The sequence below is a fragment of the Rhea pennata genome, chromosome 3, assembly GCF_028389875.1.
Source record: "Rhea pennata isolate bPtePen1 chromosome 3, bPtePen1.pri, whole genome shotgun sequence".
NCBI lineage: Eukaryota > Metazoa > Chordata > Aves > Rheiformes > Rheidae > Rhea > Rhea pennata.
Window position 1 is genome coordinate 27,283,474 of NC_084665.1, and position 19,865 is coordinate 27,303,338.

The 19,865-nt window shown below is 41.0% G+C and overlaps 1 protein-coding gene across 1 annotated transcript; it reads right to left on the minus strand.

Moving 5' to 3' along the window:
* Positions 1-4,100: 4,100 nt before the first annotated feature.
* On the minus strand, positions 4,101-19,512 carry UTP25 (UTP25 small subunit processome component). Its single transcript, XM_062573585.1, has 12 exons — positions 19,393-19,512; positions 18,204-18,243; positions 16,362-16,611; positions 15,388-15,594; positions 13,117-13,205; positions 12,312-12,722; positions 10,690-10,909; positions 8,438-8,640; positions 7,055-7,237; positions 6,267-6,379; positions 5,592-5,837; positions 4,101-4,688 (listed from the first exon to the last, which is right to left on the minus strand). The coding sequence occupies exons 1-12, from the start codon at positions 19,494-19,496 to the stop codon at positions 4,442-4,444; spliced, it is 2,313 nt and encodes a 770-aa protein (XP_062429569.1). The 5' UTR covers positions 19,497-19,512; the 3' UTR covers positions 4,101-4,441.
* Positions 19,513-19,865: the final 353 nt, after the last annotated feature.

Genomic DNA, 19,865 nt, shown 5'->3' on the forward strand with positions numbered 1-19,865 from the left:
GAGAATGCAAGATTTTCAGATAAAACAGCAAAATCACAGTAAAGTCTAACACCAAATTTCTGCTTTCAGCTGCAGTGATAAAATTATGCTGTCAGCTGCTCTAAGGTTACTTAATTTTGTCCCATATATATTGCTTTTCCCCTGTATCCTACCTTGATTTCTTGTCATGTCCCTTATTGAAGGCTTCTGCATCTTTTTTACATAATTAAATATTTGTTTCTTGACCACCACTCAGTACTATGACCATTTTAATCTCTCCACATCAGGTAGCTGGTCCACAGTAGCTCCTGAAATGTTAGATATTTATCCTTTTGAGGTGGTGGTCTCAGTCCAAATCCCAGAGTGCAGCTGCAAGAAACCCCTTCACCCCACAGATGAAGCTAACAGGTAACCACCCCTGTGCTAGTTGCCTTTTGGTGTCAAGCTCAGCACAGAAGGCAAAGATTTAAAGCCACAGGGAATGAGTATTTTTGGACCTAACGTGGGCAAAAGTATCTTGTTGACCAGGATGAGGGTTGCACCACAATTATACGAAATATTGAGGCATAGTATGCAGTGTCTGGCAGAAGTTTCTTCTGGCTTTGTGCCTTCCTAGTCCTGTTAGTCCCTAGGCTGTTGCCTGGCACGGGTCTGCCAGCACTGGGGGGCCTGCCTGCGTACCAGCATCTCACCTTCTCTATGGGAAAAGCTGCCATCTGGGATCTCCACAGGGGTGGAAGAGATGAAACCTTCCCCAGTTACTTTTCCCAGGGTGTCTGCTTCCTCCTACTGCATACTTCAAGGGAGCAATTTGAACAGACCACGAAGGAATTGTCCTTCTCTTCGTAGCCTTTGCAGGCCTGTTGCAGGTCTTCAGGCCAGCACCAAGACACTGGGGCAACAGCAAGGGGCTGCCCCGCTTACGCAGTGCAACTTTCTGAAAGGCTTTCTGAAAATCCTGCTGAAAGCAAACCGCTCCATCAGGTGTGGTTGCATACTGAGTCCAAATAAGAAAAACCCCAGACATGAACTTCTGGAGTTGAGGCCACAAGAGCATGACTAATGCAAAGCTTAAAAATTCTGGCAGTATGTGTGAGAGAGACTGTAAAATGATTAATTCCACTGCTGTTAACAAGGATGCTCCAGTTTTATCGCACCGGATTTGCCCTCTGTCTCCAAATGACTGCTACGAAACTCTAATACTCTTCCTCCGCTCAGGAGGCCCTTTCCCAGCTCTGTGGACAGACCATCCCAAAGTCACCTTTTGCTCCCTCCTCCATAATAATTCACTCAGAGAAAGTATCCTACAACAGCATTTGCCCAAGAAAATATGCTGTCTTTTTGTCATCTTTGAAAAGATCAACAAAGCATGACAAACTATTGCCCTGATTAGGTTTTACTAGTGAAAAAAAAAGAATCTATTATAACTCTTTAACTGAAAGAACAGTACTCCTTTGGTATTTAAACATATCTTTAGTTTGGTCAGCAATTATTATGGTTTCCTGAGAGACAGGAGATGCTGAAAAGGAATTCTTGTTTCATATCTTAATCCAGATTTAGTTTTACCCTTGAGTTTGAATTTCCAAAAGCTAGCTACTAATGCAAATCTTCACCACTGCTGGATTAGCAGCTGGTGTCAGGAAATCCTTTTGTCTGATGCCAGAAAGTTAACTCTCTCACACTGGGATACAATGCTTTTCACAAATAAAAAAGAATACAGAATTCTATTTTTAATACTCAGAGAGCCTCTTGAATTACTGAGGAAAAGAATGTATCTTAAAAAAATCAGCATCTCCTTAAAAGTATGGTAATAAAGTCAAAATGAACAAGATTCTGCTTTAATTTTTTTGACTCCTCAAGACAAGAGGAACTACTCAATATAAGTGCCCTTATCCAACTTGTAATTTTAGCATGGCAAGTTTTTTACAAGTCATCAAGCAAGGGTAAGTAAAATATTGCACTCACTAGTTCATTTTCTTACTCCAGTTGCATCACAACTCGAAATTATTTTTAAAGTGTTACACAATTAAGAAGAAAGGCAACCTAGATGTACATATTACAGTTTTAACACTGGTTACAAGGTAACACAAGAAGGAAGAGAGGCAGATGGGCTGACTCATTAATACCAGTTCTATTGCATTTCAGAAGCCACCTCTCTGAAAGCCGCATTACTGTCAGGAAAACACTTAATATTATAACACTTACGTGACTACTTAAGTAAACTACAGTTAGAGCGAGCATTTCGTCGAGCACATGAAGGGCTGGTATCAGTGAACCAGCTTCCAAGATGGGCCATTTTTTGACCTCAGCTCTAGCCACCCAATGGTAACTCACTATCTTTGGATCTACTGCTAAATAAAGTATTGCCAGCTCAGTTCATAGATCATTGCTTTGATGGTGTTGATATCAAAGTAACTGTAGAGCAGAGACCACACCGTACCTCTCCCCTCAAGCAGCCCTGACACGAGGCAACGCAGCCAACTCGTTTCCCACAGGGGAGCTCTCCGTTCTTTGCAGATGATACAAGCTGTCAGAGAGCCATGGTGGGGGGACAGTTTAAAGATGCAGAGCAGCGTTAGCAATACCAACCTAGAGAGCTCCCACCTCATCCCGCTGTCCTCAGCCACACATTCCCACACCAGCGCTGCAGCCCTTGCTGCCAACATGCATCTCTGCAGGGTCTCACTGTGAACTCCAGCAGGGATTTTAAAAAAGAAGAAAAAAAGAAAGAATGTAAAGGAGGGAAAGAAATTTTAACCAAGACCAAATCCTATATCCAGTTCATAGCACAGTCCCTCTATCAAGTGGGCCAACAACTTGCACAATACTCTTGCTATCTCTTTAAACAGTAGCTGCACTGCATCGTTTTATCTCCCTAAGTAGCTATCCCACTTTAGCTTTTTCAGAGGTCAGCCGCTATTCATCCGTGATAAGCGCATCCGGTGTGGGAAGACAAATCCTTAATCCTATTTTGTGTGTCTGCTTTTACACACACATCCACAGTTCTTCCACATCAAGCCTTTGCCATACAAGAAAATCCTTGTCTGCTGCTCCTGCTGCCTCTGCTGTATGTCAGATGTTCAAAAAGAGAACTTTGCCTTGGCTAGCTTTTAATTCTTGTGCATATAACAGAGGTGCTTAAAAATAACAGACATCATCATCTACTTAAAACAGAAAGCAAGGAACTACATGAATTTGCACATCAAATCAGTAGAAGAGTGCAATTACCATATGAATTCACACTCTCTGAGAAACACACAATACATGAAGAGGATTAAAAAAAATAAATGGCTAAAGTTATGTGCTTGTGCATTTACTTGAGGAGTTTATTTCCCTTTGGTGTACTTTCTCAAGCCCCCTACTAGGTAAGAATTTCCTCAAAGCTTATCCCAGCAGAGATACTTCCTTCTTGCATTTGGACTCACATAAGGCTCACCAGCCCCCTCCGCAGAACCGTCCTCCAGCAGTTCTAGCACATGCTTACAGAAACTAATCTCTACTTTGATCTCTTTTTAAATGACACTTAGCTTCTTAGGAGAAGAACAGAGACAGCACAGTGACATTTTCATGCTCTCCACAAGCAGTAGATTAGAGAGAGAGAGAGAGAGAGAGAGAGAGAGAGAGAGAGAGAGAGAGAGAGAGAGAGACCTCACTCCACTACAGGTATCTGAGGAGATAACAGGTATTTGCAACTGCACCACAGTTTTGCATTGGACAGAATTACCTTGATAATCCTAAGGCTAGGTAAGCCTAGGCTCCTTTGCCTGTCAAGTTTAACCCATTTCCCAACCCCTTTGGAAAAATCCATCACCACTAATACTAACCAGCCAGTGGGACTGAAACAAGTACTGTAAATAGTAGGCAGATATATTTAGGCCACTCAGGGAACATGCAAAACCACAGTTCACACTCCAGCATTGATTTATCAGTCAAGTTGAGGCAAATTAAACCACCCATTCAACAATACGTGTGGGTTGCTGAGGCTTTACCTACATCTCCCTTACATAATAACTACTGACTCAGTAAGTGGGCATATTTTTCCCTAGATTAAAAGGTGCCTTTGAGGAAAGGAGGTGAGTTTGCTATACCTGAAAATGAAGTGGAACAACCAAATCAGAAGGTATTTTAACACTGCAGATCTTTACTGAACAGCGAGCTTTTTTCAACATACAATGAAGAGTAAAGTAGCCAGTGAAGAGTAATTTCGGATTGATGTTGTTTATACACAGAAGAAACCAGACACCTCCTGCTTTGTTGAATGGCATCTTCCCTTTCCTTGCTAGACTGAAAGGAGAACTGAAGTATAAAATTTAATACTATAAAGAATCATTTCAACAAGATATTTACTAAAAGGAGTAAAAAATTTAACACTCAGTTAAAAAGCAACATCAGAAGGTGCATTATCCAGGAGTAACGGAGCAAAATCCAGGTTCATCCAATGCTCTACAGTTTGCAATATTGCTTATTCATTTTCTCCTGTAATGAAGAGGTGCACATTTTTCTTGGACTGTAGCATTTGAGCTGTGCGATCTATGCCAACAATAGCAGCCAATTTTTGAGCATCATACTTGGAGTAGAGGACAGTACAGGTCCAAGTGGCATCCATTCCACTGTCTGTGGCCTTCATCATATTACAAATCTCACTGTAGAAGTGAGAATAGGTTGGTAACTCATAGAAGATGAGGTTCCTAATGCCTTTTATTGTGTACCTGTAGCAGGAAAGACAAACAAATCATGTTTTGTACTGCTAATTTCAACAAAATATGCATGTTAAAACAATCAATCTTATCTCAGATCTCATAATTTCCATCATTTTCTGTGCACATTAGAGTAATTAGCTCAGCTTGACAAATTCTGCCTCATAGACAGAAGAATAAGATTTGCCACAGATGCAGAATTAAGAGCTCTAATGCCGCCAGGCACAGAGACTTTCTCTAAAGTACACAGCACAACCAGTTTCTACAGAATTCAGCCTCTTTGGCTTAAACTATAACACAGTGAAGCCTGATCAGGTTGAGGCTTATCAAACATTCCATATCTGACAAAAAATATAAGCTAATAGAAAAAAAAACTGTTCAGTTAGGAACTTTCAAATAGCTCCAGTCAGGCTGTAGCAAATTTTCCAAGTTGTATTGGCTTGCTGTGTCATATTATGGAACTAATTCCATATCCCTTTTTGAGATATTGTGCAATTATTGTGGCACAGATGAACATTAATAAAAGGCACAATGAATATCATTTTGCAGGACAGACTGTACTCTCTTGACATCAGTGGAACTTGGCAGTATTTATCTTCCTGAATAAAGCCCTACACATATCAATATATTAGAAGTTCTGCAAGGGGCTGCTGACAATGTTTATATATATATATATTTATATTCATATATTTTATATATATACATATACATACATATGTATGCATATATTTGTATATACATATATATAAATATATATATAAAAATACATAAAATCAGAAGAGTTCTTACTTCAGTCAAAGTCCCCAGAGAGATCCAACTGGTTCAGAGAGCAATATAGCCCATCTATGACTAACATCAGGCTCTACCTTCAAAACAGCATGTGCATCTCAGAGGAAAACTCAGCCCACAGTTCACCTTTTGTAAAAGTGGAAGCGCTCAGTAAGCAGTAAAAACTGCTTTTCTCCCTTGAGGAAGAAACGTCTTGCTCTGCAGATGCCAGCCTTTTTGGTGTATTCGCAAATGTGGACAAAATTCAAATCCTCTTTCTTGAAGTAATTTCGAAGACGTACATAGTCAAAATAGGATGGAACGTATATGAGAGTGTGTGACATGATGGCATCACGGTACTCAGGCAAAACTTTGTCAATGAAGAACTGAAACCTGAGATAAAAACACATATATGTTTTATCCAGAATTAACACTCAGCTTTCCAATACTGACATGATCTCACCAAAGAGAAATACCAGACACAAGCAGCCACTGAAGATTTTCTTGACCAGGTTTTGCTACTTTAACTTCTTAGGATTTCTATGCTTGTAAAGGTAAAGGAACTACAAAGATATGAAAGAGACTGCTATTTCTTTCCCCAGTCTTTATTCTCCAGTGCCTCTGGCATGAAGGCAGTATTCTCCTCCACCAGAACTCTCCCCTACGAGGCACTAACCCATACCTGAAGACTAATGAGAGCACAGTTCCGTTCTGAAATCACTTTGCCTTTGTACTCTGCAGGAGGCAGTATGTTCAACTAGCTAAGCACTTCTGAATTTGCAGTCACTGAGGCACAGTAAAACAGTGTGCAACACACAGTACCTTGTATCTATTACAGAAGTTAAATTTTCAGCTTCCAGCCTCCGAAAAACATGAGGAAGCTGTACCACAACATGGCTAATGGAGCCAATCTGCGGTATGTTCCGGACAGCTACCTGCAAGAAGAAAATAGGATACTTGAGGAAGCAGTAAATACTGCTTTAAAAGGCATCCACATTCAGGTCAGCTTTCTGCTAATCACTTATATCTTCAGGCAACAAACAAGGCTGTTTTTTTAAAAAAAAACCAAAACTACGTTCACACATATACACATAATACATCTGTTAAATATACATGACTACTGCTTATGTTCTGCCTTTCATGTATTTGAGAGAGAAAACTCAGGTTTTCACTTTTCCTATTTCTCTCAGATGCAACAAGTGTTTGTTTCCTTTTTGATATTAGAAAATAAAGGAAGGAAGAAAACCATTCACTTAACAATAAAAATAAATAAAACAAGAAAATTCGTGTGTGTAAAATTAACAACAAATAAAACCTAATTTCTGACATACGACTGTTATTCGTGAAACAAAAGGATCAAGTAAGTACTGTTACAAAAATAGTAGCTCTTTATACTTTTGGCAGAGCATCAGAAATTGTTGTGCATCATCATGGAGATTCGAACCGACATACTTGGATAACACAACCTCAGGCACACAGAAAGTGAAAGTCTTTGTACAAGTGAACATGGAATGCTTCCACATGTTGGGTTTTCTACTCCTCTCCCCTGCACTACAGCATCATTTAAAGGAAAGCCTTCAGCCTATACATGAACTTATACATGAACTTACTTGCCCCATGTAATTGAAGCACTGCTTGTTGAAGATGGAGTTAATCTGAGGATCTTGAAGAGCACTAAACAGCAGCGTTTGACGGTAGTACTTGGACCAGTTATTGAGATTCAGCATACGCACTCGGGAGAAGTCTACTCCGTGGGAATCCAAAGGCAGGAGGTTAATGTGCTTCATCAGGTGCTACACAAATGGAAACACACCAGTACAAGCTGATACCATTGCACCCACACTGCAAGAGCCTTAACTGCAGCATAAAAGCAGGCAGGGATGAGCAAAACAGCACAGAACATAACACGGTAGCGACCTCTCATGACATGACTGAAATTACTCTTGCTGCAGTCAGTTAATTTACTTGATCTCATTCTACAGAACTTAAATACCACCTCTTTGGTCAGCCGTTACAGTACGGTCTTAGCTTCCAATTTTCTCACACAGGGCACGTATAGTGGGTTTTTTGTTTGTATTCAAGACTAGCTCGGAAACCTCACGCCTATTCAGGAAAGTTCAAGTACACTTCTCACTGCACTCGGGCAAAACTTAGGTACAAGTGAAGAAATTCACTGCTTTTTGGGCTCACTGCTGTTTAAGCTGCTGTGTGGCAGACATTTGCACCCAAAGGAAAAAAGGAAATAAGGACATGTTCTTCAGATATCAAGCAGGCTCATATACCCTTCCTTGGACTCTCCAGGAAACAAAACACCTTCTGGACTCATTCAAGACATGCAGTAATATCATGCTCTCAAAGTGCCCAGCCCTGGTACCCTCAGGGGTGCTTTGTGAAAAGAAGCCTTTTATCTTTGGAAATTATTATTAACCAGGAGTCAAGAATGTGAATTCTGCTCCAGAGTATCCAAATCTTCAGACTGTATTTTCATTATGCATACAGAAAAGTTTTCATACTGCTTAAGTTAGGACATGACTAATGCTCAATATCCCTCTGTAGTCAGAGGCAAGCAACAGCTCCTGTCGCCTACTGGAGCGGCCTAAATTAGGCTGTACAAATTCCTCATGCGGCTGCAGTATAACTGAGACACAGGGCAGTCAGACAACTGGCATATTTTCTCCCAGATGTGATTAAAGGAATCATCATTATCTCATCCTGCAAGATAATTAAAACTATCTAAAAAGAAATCTCTGATGAAATATGCCACTGAAGCACCAAATACTAAGATTTACAGAGTACAGCTGGTGAATACTACCAAAACATGCACGTAGATTACTCTTTGCATGAAAAAACACCAGGTTGAAGGGAGGGAAGGGAAGCATTTGTACCTGAAAGACCATCAACAAGAAAATACCTATACTGTTCATTGCTAGAAAAAGGTTGCATCAGAATAACAAGACACAGTAAAACAAAAATAATACACAGGAAAAACCCACCAGAACATGTTCCCAATTCTGCATCAGGTAAATATCTGCCTGATCAATTATGAGAATTTCTATTGATGACAGAAAATCAAAATCTCTCTTCTTCTCCCCCTCTGCGCCAATAATAGTCCTCATACCCAGGGGAGAGGCAATGATGATATCTGATGAGTAAAATGGTGCGTACAACCTCATACTCTTTTGAAGAATCGCAACACCTGTCCAATAAAAGCAAAAAACATTGTTTTAGTCAAGGTCAGTCATCAACTTAATCTCTTCCAGAGGCTTCTAGAACTGTAATGCCCTGTATTTCCTCTCCCATCACACATACTAACAGTATTGCAAAACCAATCTAGCCAGAACTCTTATTTTGCTGAAAATGTGCAAAATCCTCCCTTCTTCCCCATTCCCCCACACTCCATCCCTATGTTATTCCATTTGACAAGCATTCGGCAGATTTTCATGAAGTTCAGCAAACTCTTTCAGTAGCACTTTTCTGAAATGAAACAGATTTTTCTTGACTTTCAGCTGAAGGGGGGGGGGAGGGGGAAAAAAAGGCAGGTTGAAGATGTAGCAACACACACATACATGCACACACACACAAAACCCAGAAATGATTAATTGTTCCATCTTGATTTCTGGGCTTTGATCTTTGCCATCTTAATCTGTCATGGAAGATTCAGTGAAGATCTCTTGAAAACAAATTGATTTCATTCACAGGGCCACAAGAGTTGTTAAAAAAATGCAAAGGAAGAGGTTCTTCACATTACAAAGACTGAAAGCATAAGAACTTGCACTCTCTCAGGAAATGTGATGCCAGGAAAGGTATTGCTTCTCATGCTGAATGATACTGTATGCAGGTCAAACCAGCTTATGTGTCATCTCTTATGTTAAAGAAAAAAACAGAAAAAGAAAGGGAATTCATTACCTCTGCCATGACTATATGGCAAAATTGCTGGATCCAGGGTTTTCTTAAAATCCATGTGTTTGGATTATATTCGAACAACCCACTACAATCTGCCCGGCATAGGTATCTCTAACTTCTCTCCACTGTCTGTGTGGAACCAGCTATCAAGTGCACAACTGAAGGCAGTTTTAAGAATTTCATACAGACATCAATAGCAACCTCTCCTATCTTATTTAACCCGGTGATAAACATTTTAAGAAACTGTCACAACTGCCTCAATTTCCAAGAAGATACCACTGGCTGCAGATCATGTCAGCAAATACAGAGTTTAAATTTAACAAGTTTTTTTTTGGTTTAAGATTTTTAGTACGGTCATTTGAAGGGCATAAGGAATGCACTTTAAATTAGCTTTTAGTGCTGAAGTAAGTGAGAGGCACAATAAGAAAGAATAATTAGGCTGCTTCTATGACTTGCTTCTGCAAGAAACAGCACTGAAAGTTTCTTCAAGCATTTTTTCACACCTAATAAATGGATCAAGCAGACTGTGCAATGGGAAGGGATTAAAAGTTATTTTGCTACAGAAAGTAAGATGGTCTCAGCAAGACAGATATTCACTGGGAAAGGAAGAAAGACTGAGTGGGAACTGCTTGCATCCTCCACTATATCATTAAATCTCTTGGGATGCCAATTCAACTTTCAAGGGGCAATAATTTCAAGAGCCTCTTATCTGTCAAGAGAAGTTAGAAGAATTGCTTATTCATTGTGGCAGCTCCAGCAACAAAGCCGCTAGCTAATTCTCTGCATACTGAGTTACCAAACCAGCATGAAATTACAGTATTATAGAATACTCTTAAATTTGCTACCCATCCAACAGTCCTACTTGCTGGCTCTCCCTTTGCCTGTAGAAAAACCACGGGCAATACAGTGAAAATTGTTCAGTATCAAACTTCAAATTTTGTTCCAGCTTTACTGATTATATGATAAATTGTGAACAAATTCATTTGATTTGAGAGGGTTTTTTTAAATAATGTAAAAGCTTGTTGCATAATCAAGACTATCCTGTTGAAATTATAGTGGCATGATTGCCCACAACTCATGCAATCACTGGATTTTTAAGTGACCCTGAACTTGATGTGAAAAATCATTACTTTCATGTTTGCTCTTCTTTTTAAGTTTTGGCAAGGCAGACAAGATTTTCAGAAATATTCAAGTTGCCAATCCAGAAAAAAGGGATAAATCAGAGCCTAGAGTCTCATCTGAATTTCCAGCCCTGATGGCTTTCAGCCATCTAGGAAGAACTAGTAAAGAAGTCAGAAGTAGTCTAAACAAGTGAAAGACGATTTGTTTAATAAGTCTTTACCGATTCTGAAATGGTCATCAATGTTGCCAGCAAAGACAGCTTCATAATCTTCTGGTCTTTTCAGATTGGGGGGCTTCTCTTCTGGGTCAGAGCCAAACTCCCCTTTGAAGCGCTTTTTGTTACTTACATCTATTTTCCTTTCATTGTTCACTTCAAGAAGACTGATGAAAATGTGCACAATTCGCAAAGCACATTCCCGGAAGGGCACCACCATAAGTACCTGTGCAGACCAACACTGTTACAACAGAACAGCCCATAAAATACAAACATCCACATTTGACTATGCTAAGTAATTATTTTGACACAGACCTGCCCCTGTTTGGCCTCCTGACAATCAAAAGGAAATAACAGTCCCTTTCCTCTGAAAAAATCACCAGCCAACTATGCCTACATGACAAAAACCTGATCCAGACAGATAGATCTGTGCCATACAGTAAAAGCATGCACTTCTATATTGAAATACACCCCTAGCTTTGGGCTCCGTCATGGTATGCCTCCAATGAACTTCTTGGAGGAGGGGCAGAGAGGGTCCAAGCGGAAGCAGAACAAGCAAAATTAGGTCATTCAGTAAGGAGGGAGAATGCACTGGGATGCAGAACGTGCAGGAACACGTACTTGTCAGCAGCTCAGTCCGATTCTCCGGCTCACATATAGGGCACCATCACCAGGCATTTAGAGCTAAGCATATCCTCCTGTGCTGCTTACATAAGCAAGTAAGAGCACTGTCAGTCACTCAGCTCTATCAGCTTCCACAATACATTGTCATATCAATAGCTGTTGCCACGTGCTTAGGAGCCCAAAGTGCTTTGTGGAGACTAACTGGGAAGTTAACACAGAAACAAAACGCAAGCATTTGCCAGAGGTGCAGGAAATACTGAAACCCAACTTTGTCACAGGTAATGTCAAGCTACCTGTTGGACAGTTTCAGGCTAGCCCAAACTGAATCTACTTGCTTATCAACTAGAGGACACTGTGGATTAATGACATGTACTCCATCAAAATGGTGCTTTTAGCAGTGCTCTCTATCCTACAGTCATCATCATGCAATAACAGCAAAGGACAGTCTTCCAGCAATTGATGCTGCCCTAAAAAGGAGTGCCTGCAGCAAAGCATGACCTGCTGGGACAAAGGGAAAGTAGAAAGAACTAGCTGAGCTTTGGCAGAAGGCAGTGGCTCTAAAAAACAGTCCTTACAAGTGGATAATGACAAAAAGCAACCCTCTGGGACATCCTGCATTGGGTGACAGCCTCTACTACTGGCACTGACACTGAAGATAAATGTGGAGGCCCTTTCAGTACTCACAGGTTTAGAAATGGAAGCAGGAAAACGCAACAGGTCAATCTGTAGCAATACAAGAACAAGGAGAAAGACAAGCCAACCTCACAGCTCAACACAGGTTGACTGACAAACAGGCTAATACCACTTCTAACAGAATATTTGCCCTGGCCCATCACAGACAACTTCCAGGCATGACCAAGGGATATGCAAAGGCACATGCCTGGGAACACGTCATATGACAGAGCAAAAGTGGAAATATTTCACAGCAAGACTCCAAGATATTTATGTGGCCTGACCAAACACCTAGGGCAGGGGGGAAAATCACATAGATTAAGTTCTCTTACCTTAGGTCTAGTGAGCCCTTGATCTCTGTAGTCATCGTTATCAATCCCCGGCTTTTGGTCTCTTCGTTTAGCATTATTGCTAAGCACCTGGGCATTTGCCTTCAGGACATGGTTCAGTGTGTGCAAGCAATAAACAAGCTGGATTTCTTCTCCATTTGTTAAAGCAGTTCTTTCTGGATAGAACAAGTCCCTGTATGTATTCATGATACAGAAGAGCTCTCTTTGTAGTGGAGTAAAACAGGGATCACTTCGTTTGTTCACTGAGGAGAGCAACTGTTTGTTCACTTTTGGCCAAGTGACTTCCAAAGGCTTGTGAAGATGAAGCCGTTTCATATCAACTTCTTTGTCTGGTTTCAAGATTTCATGTTTCTCCAAAGTGGAAGAAAAAGTTAACTGGCCCAGCCTCGGCCACTAAGAGAAAAAAAAAGTCAAATGTATCAAGCTTTGTAGAGCTAGTATCAGCCCCCGATCAAGTTCCTAGTATTGTGCTGTTGCCCTTCAAAGTAACCTGTTTCCACCTAGTGTCAAGAGCAATACCTGTGGTTTCAGGGTTACAGATAACACTATAAACCTAAGTTTCTCAGATGTGTCACTTCATGCCTACATTAGAGCTGACTTTAGATTTCAACTCTAGCTTAGTGCTGAGCAAAGAAGAACATACTTCAGCAACAACATAATCTGACAAAACCTTGGCAATTCCAATGCCAATAGATTCCTAATAATTAGGAATCTACTTGACTTGCACAAAAAGTTGTTCTAATCTCTGAATCTTTAGGAACTCTGGATAGCTACAGAACACAATTACCTTCATTTGACTTGAAGATTTAGAAAGCGAAGACATTTTTTCAATTTCTTTTTCCTCCATTTCTTTGTCCATGTGTTGTTTAAAGGGATCTGTTCAAAACAAAAAAAAACCCCAGAACTATTGTAGCTGATACTATGACTGAGTTTCAGAATGGATTTGTAAAGGAGATAAACAATTTCTCTGCTAGCCAACATCGCTGTTAAAACTAGTTATTTCAAAGCACTTGGAGACAGAGACAGGATGTCAAATTCTCTCTACAAAAGCAGAGAACAGATCTGACAGACTGCTTTTTTTCTTCTTCTTCTCTCTCTCTTTTTTTTTCTTTTTTTTTTTTTAAGATGCACTTCTGGAAGTACTAGAACTTTCAATCACAAAACAAGTGTTGGACAGAAAAGCAGTATATAGTCAGAAAGACTGTTTTAACAGTATGTATTGGAAAGACCATGGCAATTTTCTGTCTTAAGCTCTGAAACTGATGAATGTCAATTAGCATCTCCATCCTTTGCTGGTGAAATAAGCTGTCAATAGTAGAGACCTCTGTGAGCTTAGTGTCCTTTTTAATTTATAAGGAGTTCTGCCTATGGCTTAGAAGTTTTGGCCAGGGATATGAATAGTTTGTGATAAAACAAATAAAGATTAGGGGAGGGGGCTGAGGGAAGGGAGGCAGGAATTCCTAGAACTGAGCAAAAGTCTGATTTATTTAATCAGCATTTCCTTTTTAGAGAAGGAAGAGAAGACCAACAAAGGCATAGAACTGTAAAATCACATGTTCAAAGACACTGGCATGCACAAGTCATATACAAAGCTAATTTTGAAAAACAAGCCCTGTGTATTGATAGCTAAGAAGAGCAACACACTGCATAAAGAAAAGTAGTAAGAGAACACTAATACCTGGCATCTAACCCATGTCAAGACATTTGCATTCCTGGGAAGATATTTTCAACAGCATCATGATTAGCAAATAAATGAGATATCATTTAATTATAACATAGGCTCTCTCTTCAATGAGTTTTACTGATGCCAGCATTAGTCAGATAAAGTAAAACAAATAATGTGAAGCATTATCTGGAATTTTAGTGACCCTAGGATGAGAGAAGTTTATCACCTCTCTGCTATTTTGTTCATTTTCTGGAACAGATTATAAAGACACTTGCAAGCTACATTAACCCACTGAAAAGCAGCGCATCATTTACAGGCTGAACAAAGCTGTTATGATACTTGGCATGCATTTGGAGAGCTGTGGTTCTCATTAAAATGCAATGCCAATAGCATAAGTAATATTCTCATGGTAACAAGAATGAGCTGTTTTTTCTATCACATGGCCCTTTGATGCTTCCACACATTTCATGTATCAGCCAGGCGGCCTCCCAGATCTAATGTCAGCTGCTGCTCTAAGATGACAAGCCAGCATCACTAGGGATGCTACAAACATATTCCTCTCAAATTATGCCATCTGATATTAAAACCACAGAGCATAAAATACGAATAGAAGCTCTGCAAGTGCCAATGTGTGGTGTACCACAGAAAATCACACACCAGGGTGCACAGCTATTTGTACTACACATGGTGGGGGGACAACTCCAACACTGGGGCTCAGATTGCCCCCATGAGCACACTGCAGCATTCAGTGAGATTCTGGGCTACACCCTTAAGAGATACCACACAGATGTGTTACCGGTGCCTTGTGCCTTTCCGCTCCTGGTGTGGTCAGACTCCTCCGCACCACCTTCATAATTCAGAGAGCCCCAAGCATCTGTCTAAATTACTGTGGCTGCCCAAGCTTCCCAGAGTCTCCCCTTTAACTCCATCGAGTTGTGAAGAATGCCCTCACAGGTCAACCTTGTGACCACTTCCTGCACTGTCTACGCCAAGAATATCTTCCACAATCAAGTACAGTCTTGCAGGGCCCTTTATATTACACTAGCTTTCTTAGGCAGTATTAAAGAAATAGAACAGTAATAACTCTCTCACCCCACATTTCCAGTTCCTGATACTTCAGCTTTATAAATTGTAACAGGAACCACACCAGGATTTTTGTCAACGAGAGTTCTGGAAAAGAAGTGGTTCAGCTTGGGGTCTGTAAGCGGGCTAATGCAATACCCACCGCATTAGCTTTAAGTGTCCCTTTTGTAACTGTCTCACATGCAGGAAACACAAGGAATAATGTATCAGAAGCTATATAGTGTATCATTACAGAGTTTGACAATTTATACACATTTACAGATGCTCCTTTAGAGGCACATCACTAAACATAAACATATTGTGTTTTACCTTCTGAAAAGGCTTGTGAAGTACTGCTCTTTCTCTCATCTGCACTGCAGTCTCCACTCTCCTCTTCCATGAAATTGGTTTCCAAGCTAAATTCAGATTCATGTTTCACATCAGTAAACTCCTCAATTACTCCATGACTGGGGTCACAAGAGATATCTGTACCATCAGCCTGCTCTTCGCCAAGCATCTGCTCTGCTGTATCTTTAGCTGTGATTTGTTGGAAAGAGAAATGGGTTATATTCTCCTGGAAGAGTTACTATCTGTAGCTACCCTCCGAGTGGCTAGGGTGTTCATTTTGAGTTACTAATGTTTTTTTCTCCCAACACTCTATCTAAAAACAGAAAAAAATGGATACTGCGTAACAAAACTTTTGGCTCGCCTGCCACATGTCACATAGTACACGGGGTGTGCTGCCCTAGAGAAAAAAATTTAAAGATATCTTATTCGGAGGTTGAGTTTCAGTTGCCAAAGACCCTAAATAATTAAAAACTATAAAAAGCTCACTCTTCTCAGCCACATCTGTCTGTGAACAAATTGTGGGAATCTCCTTGTAGAGAAGGTGGTTTTCTTTTAATTTAAATATTCTTTCCCCTGCTGAGGCAAATCTTTCTTCTCTGTGGCTGTAGCCAAACCAGATGTTGTGTGAGACAACAGCTTGTGTTTCCCAGTGAGTGAGTGAGAACCCCTGGTATCCTGCTCCTTGTGGATTCCCCCTGTGCTGCCACACAAACAACATCTGAGGGAGCAGCAGTGGGCTGTCTGTTGGAAAACGAGAACTACCCTCTCCCCTGCTAAACCCTCCAGCAGCTGCTGCTCCCATCCACAAAGAGGTGGTGGAGAAACAGTCTATCCAGAACAGAAGAGCACCCAGCCAACAAGCCAGTCTAAACCAGGATCCTTGCTAAAACAGCTGTTATTCAAACTTTGTTTCTGATACATTTTTTTTAACCAATGCATAGGAAGAGACAAATTACCTTCTTCTTTGTCTGGTATATCATTTTCATCTTCTTTATCACCTTCTGCTTCTCCAGTCTCCTGGGACTCTTCGCTGTCCATTTCTGTCTCACTTTCCCCAGCTTCTTCTGATTCACTTTCTTCATCATCATCTTCACTCTCAGACTCAGGAGAGGTCTTCAAAGTAGCCAGTAATTTGTGATAAACTGAGACCTGCTCAGGTTCAGTCTCCGAATCGCTTTCTGTACTTGATTTATCAGAATTCTCAGACTGAAAATGAAAACAGAAGTGTAGCAGCAACAACAGTAACAATCTATTTGCTGGCAGAGAGTATCCCAACACACTAGGTCCCATGTTAAGTTTTACCTTCTCTGACCCTATCTTTATGCAGATGTAATGGTGAGTCTCAAAAAATATCGTTTATGCAACTTGTTACACTGGACACCTCCATTCAGGTTTTGAAAGTATCTTAATAGATTTAGGCACATACAAATTTCAAAAAAAAAAAAACGAAAAACAAACAAACAAACAAAAAAAAAAATATAACTAGATCTCCAATGTAGTTCTAAAGATCTTATTCAGCAAGTATTCTATACATTCCTATTACCATAGTGTTAAGATAAATAAGCAAACTACTAGCAAAAACACAGCTTACAGCTGTGATATTTTTTGTTCCTTACAAAGATTTGTATTTCATATCAATGAAGTCTTGTTGGTAAACTTCTCTATGAACAAAAATGGTTACTGAATACAAGAATATGCCCCTCTCCCCTTGTTTTTAAGAAATTCAATTACTATTTTTTAAAATATTGACTCCCTAGTAGTTAGTTCTGCACTGATTTAACTCAGGTCAGCACATCAAAATAGATCAGCACAAAACGTAGCTCTTTCAGTATCAGATGAGTCAGTTCACCTGATCTCCACAGTGTTTACTAAAACATTGCTGGATTCTAAGAAAACCACACACAGAGCAAAGATTGTAGAAGAATATATGTACTGAACTAGCAACAGGAGACAGAGCATGCTGAAAATGCATCTGTCTCAAGGTCAGCAAAAGAGCCTTCAATCAACAGAATCCACCAGGGAGTCAGCCAGGTTTGGCTCAGCTGTGAAGATATAATCTCCACACAAACCAGCACAATGGTGGGTCGGTTTATAGCCAAAATTATAGCAAAGCCAGGAGAATAAGCTAAGCAGCATCTACTTCTTCCTTTCTTAGTTCCTTTTATCCCAAAGAGAAAAATCAGCATATACAACTAAAAAAAAATGCTAAAAGAAACAAATGAACAGGAATAATTAGTTTTTCCATGCCAAAATTTTGAAGCTCTTCAAAGTTCAATCAAGGTCAATTAACAACTTCCAGCTTGTTAATTAGTCTGATGATAAATGAGGGTAACAAATCTTGACCTAAAACAGAAGTATAGCACTGGCACTCTGAAGCAGTGAGCATTAACACATTTCAACAGGTTCAATAGATAAACCTGTTGTTCAACAGAGAACAAAGCAACTCTTCCTCCAAGTCATGCAACACTAAGGGGGTCTCTGTAACTAAAGTTTATTAATATTTTTGAATAGCTTAAAAGCATAATTTACTTTCCACTGTGACTGAGTAATATGCACAAAAAAACAAGATCAGCAGTGTTACTTCTTGCTTCTTCTGCTCTGTCATGGTATCACAGTTTAGAGTTAGAACCTGCGCAAAACAACTAAGAAACAACACAGAAAAAAAAATTTTATCCACCTAAAGGCAGGTTTTCTAAATGTAACAAATAAATTGGTCTGAATAACTTGTAACATGAAATGCTAACTGTCATTCAGTGAAGTGAAAAGATGGAATTGAGGAAGAAGCAAAAGTATATTACCAGATCACATATTTGAGTTGCTTCTGGTCTTCCAGAAACCCTGAAAAGAAAGCACTGAAATATCTTACTCTGTCAATGGTGCTATATACGTGGGAGAAAAAAAGATGACACAGAGGAGGAAGCAAATAGTTGAGTTGTACAAGTCTTAGTGAAAGCTTAAAACCAAAGCTTCACCCATGCCCACTAAGAAAACAGACTCAGCACTTGGTTACCCTCCCAGGTGATGGTACTCTCTGTATTGTGAAGCCTAAACACCCAAACCTTATAACCGTTCAAGAAGCAAAACATTTTAAGTCCATTTTGAGCTTTAATCAGAAGCCCAGGTGTTAAAAAGGATACAGTTACACAGATAAAAACTGAAAAAAACCCTTCAGGAGGTAGGGAATTTCCTACAGCACACTCAGCATCTACAGGACTGGGGAAAAAAAAGATCTGCCATCCAGAAAGGCCAAGCCAGAGCTACCTGGAAAGGGCAGAAGCAAAACTTTTAAAGGAACACAGAAGTTAGGTTGCAAGGGATCTCTGGAGCTGGGGAACAAATAGGACCATTTAGCTTAGATAAGATGACTTTATGTTGGTAAGCAAGGCTGAAGAAAGGAAAGGCCAACCTCAACAGAGCCAGTTGTGATTATTCAACTGGACGAGGCAGTGCATCCAGTCAACAGCACTTAAGGTCAAGTATTATTAAGAAGAACAGTTTCTTCTGACCCAGTGATCTAGTTACCAAATCTGCCCTCAAACGTTCTTTTAACAAAGTTGTCTATAACATTTCCATAACATATTTTCTAACAAGACTGTTGTATAACAAAACTAAGCAGAGCAAGAGCCTATATATAACACTAAGTATTGATCCATGAAATGCAAAAAGATGCACTGCAGCAAAAAGAGGATACAGCATCAACAAACCAGTGCTGGGAAAGCAGTTCTGCAAGCAAGACGCTGTCCAAACTGGATTAAAACTAGCCTTAATCGTTATTCAAAAAGATACTGGGCCCTGGGTGGGACAGACCATCGCTACATAGGTAAGGTGCAGAAACTTGCTCCCCGGCTGGCTAGGGCTCAGCGCTGCACTGCAAGCGAGCAGCTCCTAGAGGACGCCGGACCAGCCCAGCGACCGGGCCCAGGTCGGATCAGCGGCCCCAACCCACACGGCCCGCTGCGCCGGAGGGGCCGCGGCGGCAGCACTCACTTGTCGTGGAAGGGGTGCTCCTCCCCGAACTCCCGCAGGTGCCGCTTCTGCTTCTTGCTCAGGGTGCGGAGCAGCTCCCGCCCGCCGCCGCCGCGCTTCCCCATGCCGCCGCCGCGCCGCTCTACGGCCCGCCCGTAAAGCGCCGCTGCCGCGCTGCGCTCTGCCGCGCGGGAGCCGTTGGTGCCGCGCGGCCGCGAGCGGCCGTTACCGGCGCGCGGCGCCCCCCAACGGCCGCGAGCGGCCGTTACCGGCGCGCGGCGCCCCCCAACGGCCGCGCGCGGCGGGCCGCGCCTTGGGTGCCTCCCCCGGGCCTGGGAGCGTGGTCTAGAGTGATCCGCCGAGGAGACTGAGGGAAGCGCTGGCATGTGCGCGTACAAACGGCTTGGGCTGGAGAAAAACTGACCTGTCATCTGCAGCGTTTGTGCTAAAAGCTACATGCTTCCGGGAAAATCCCGACGACAAGCCCAGAGGAA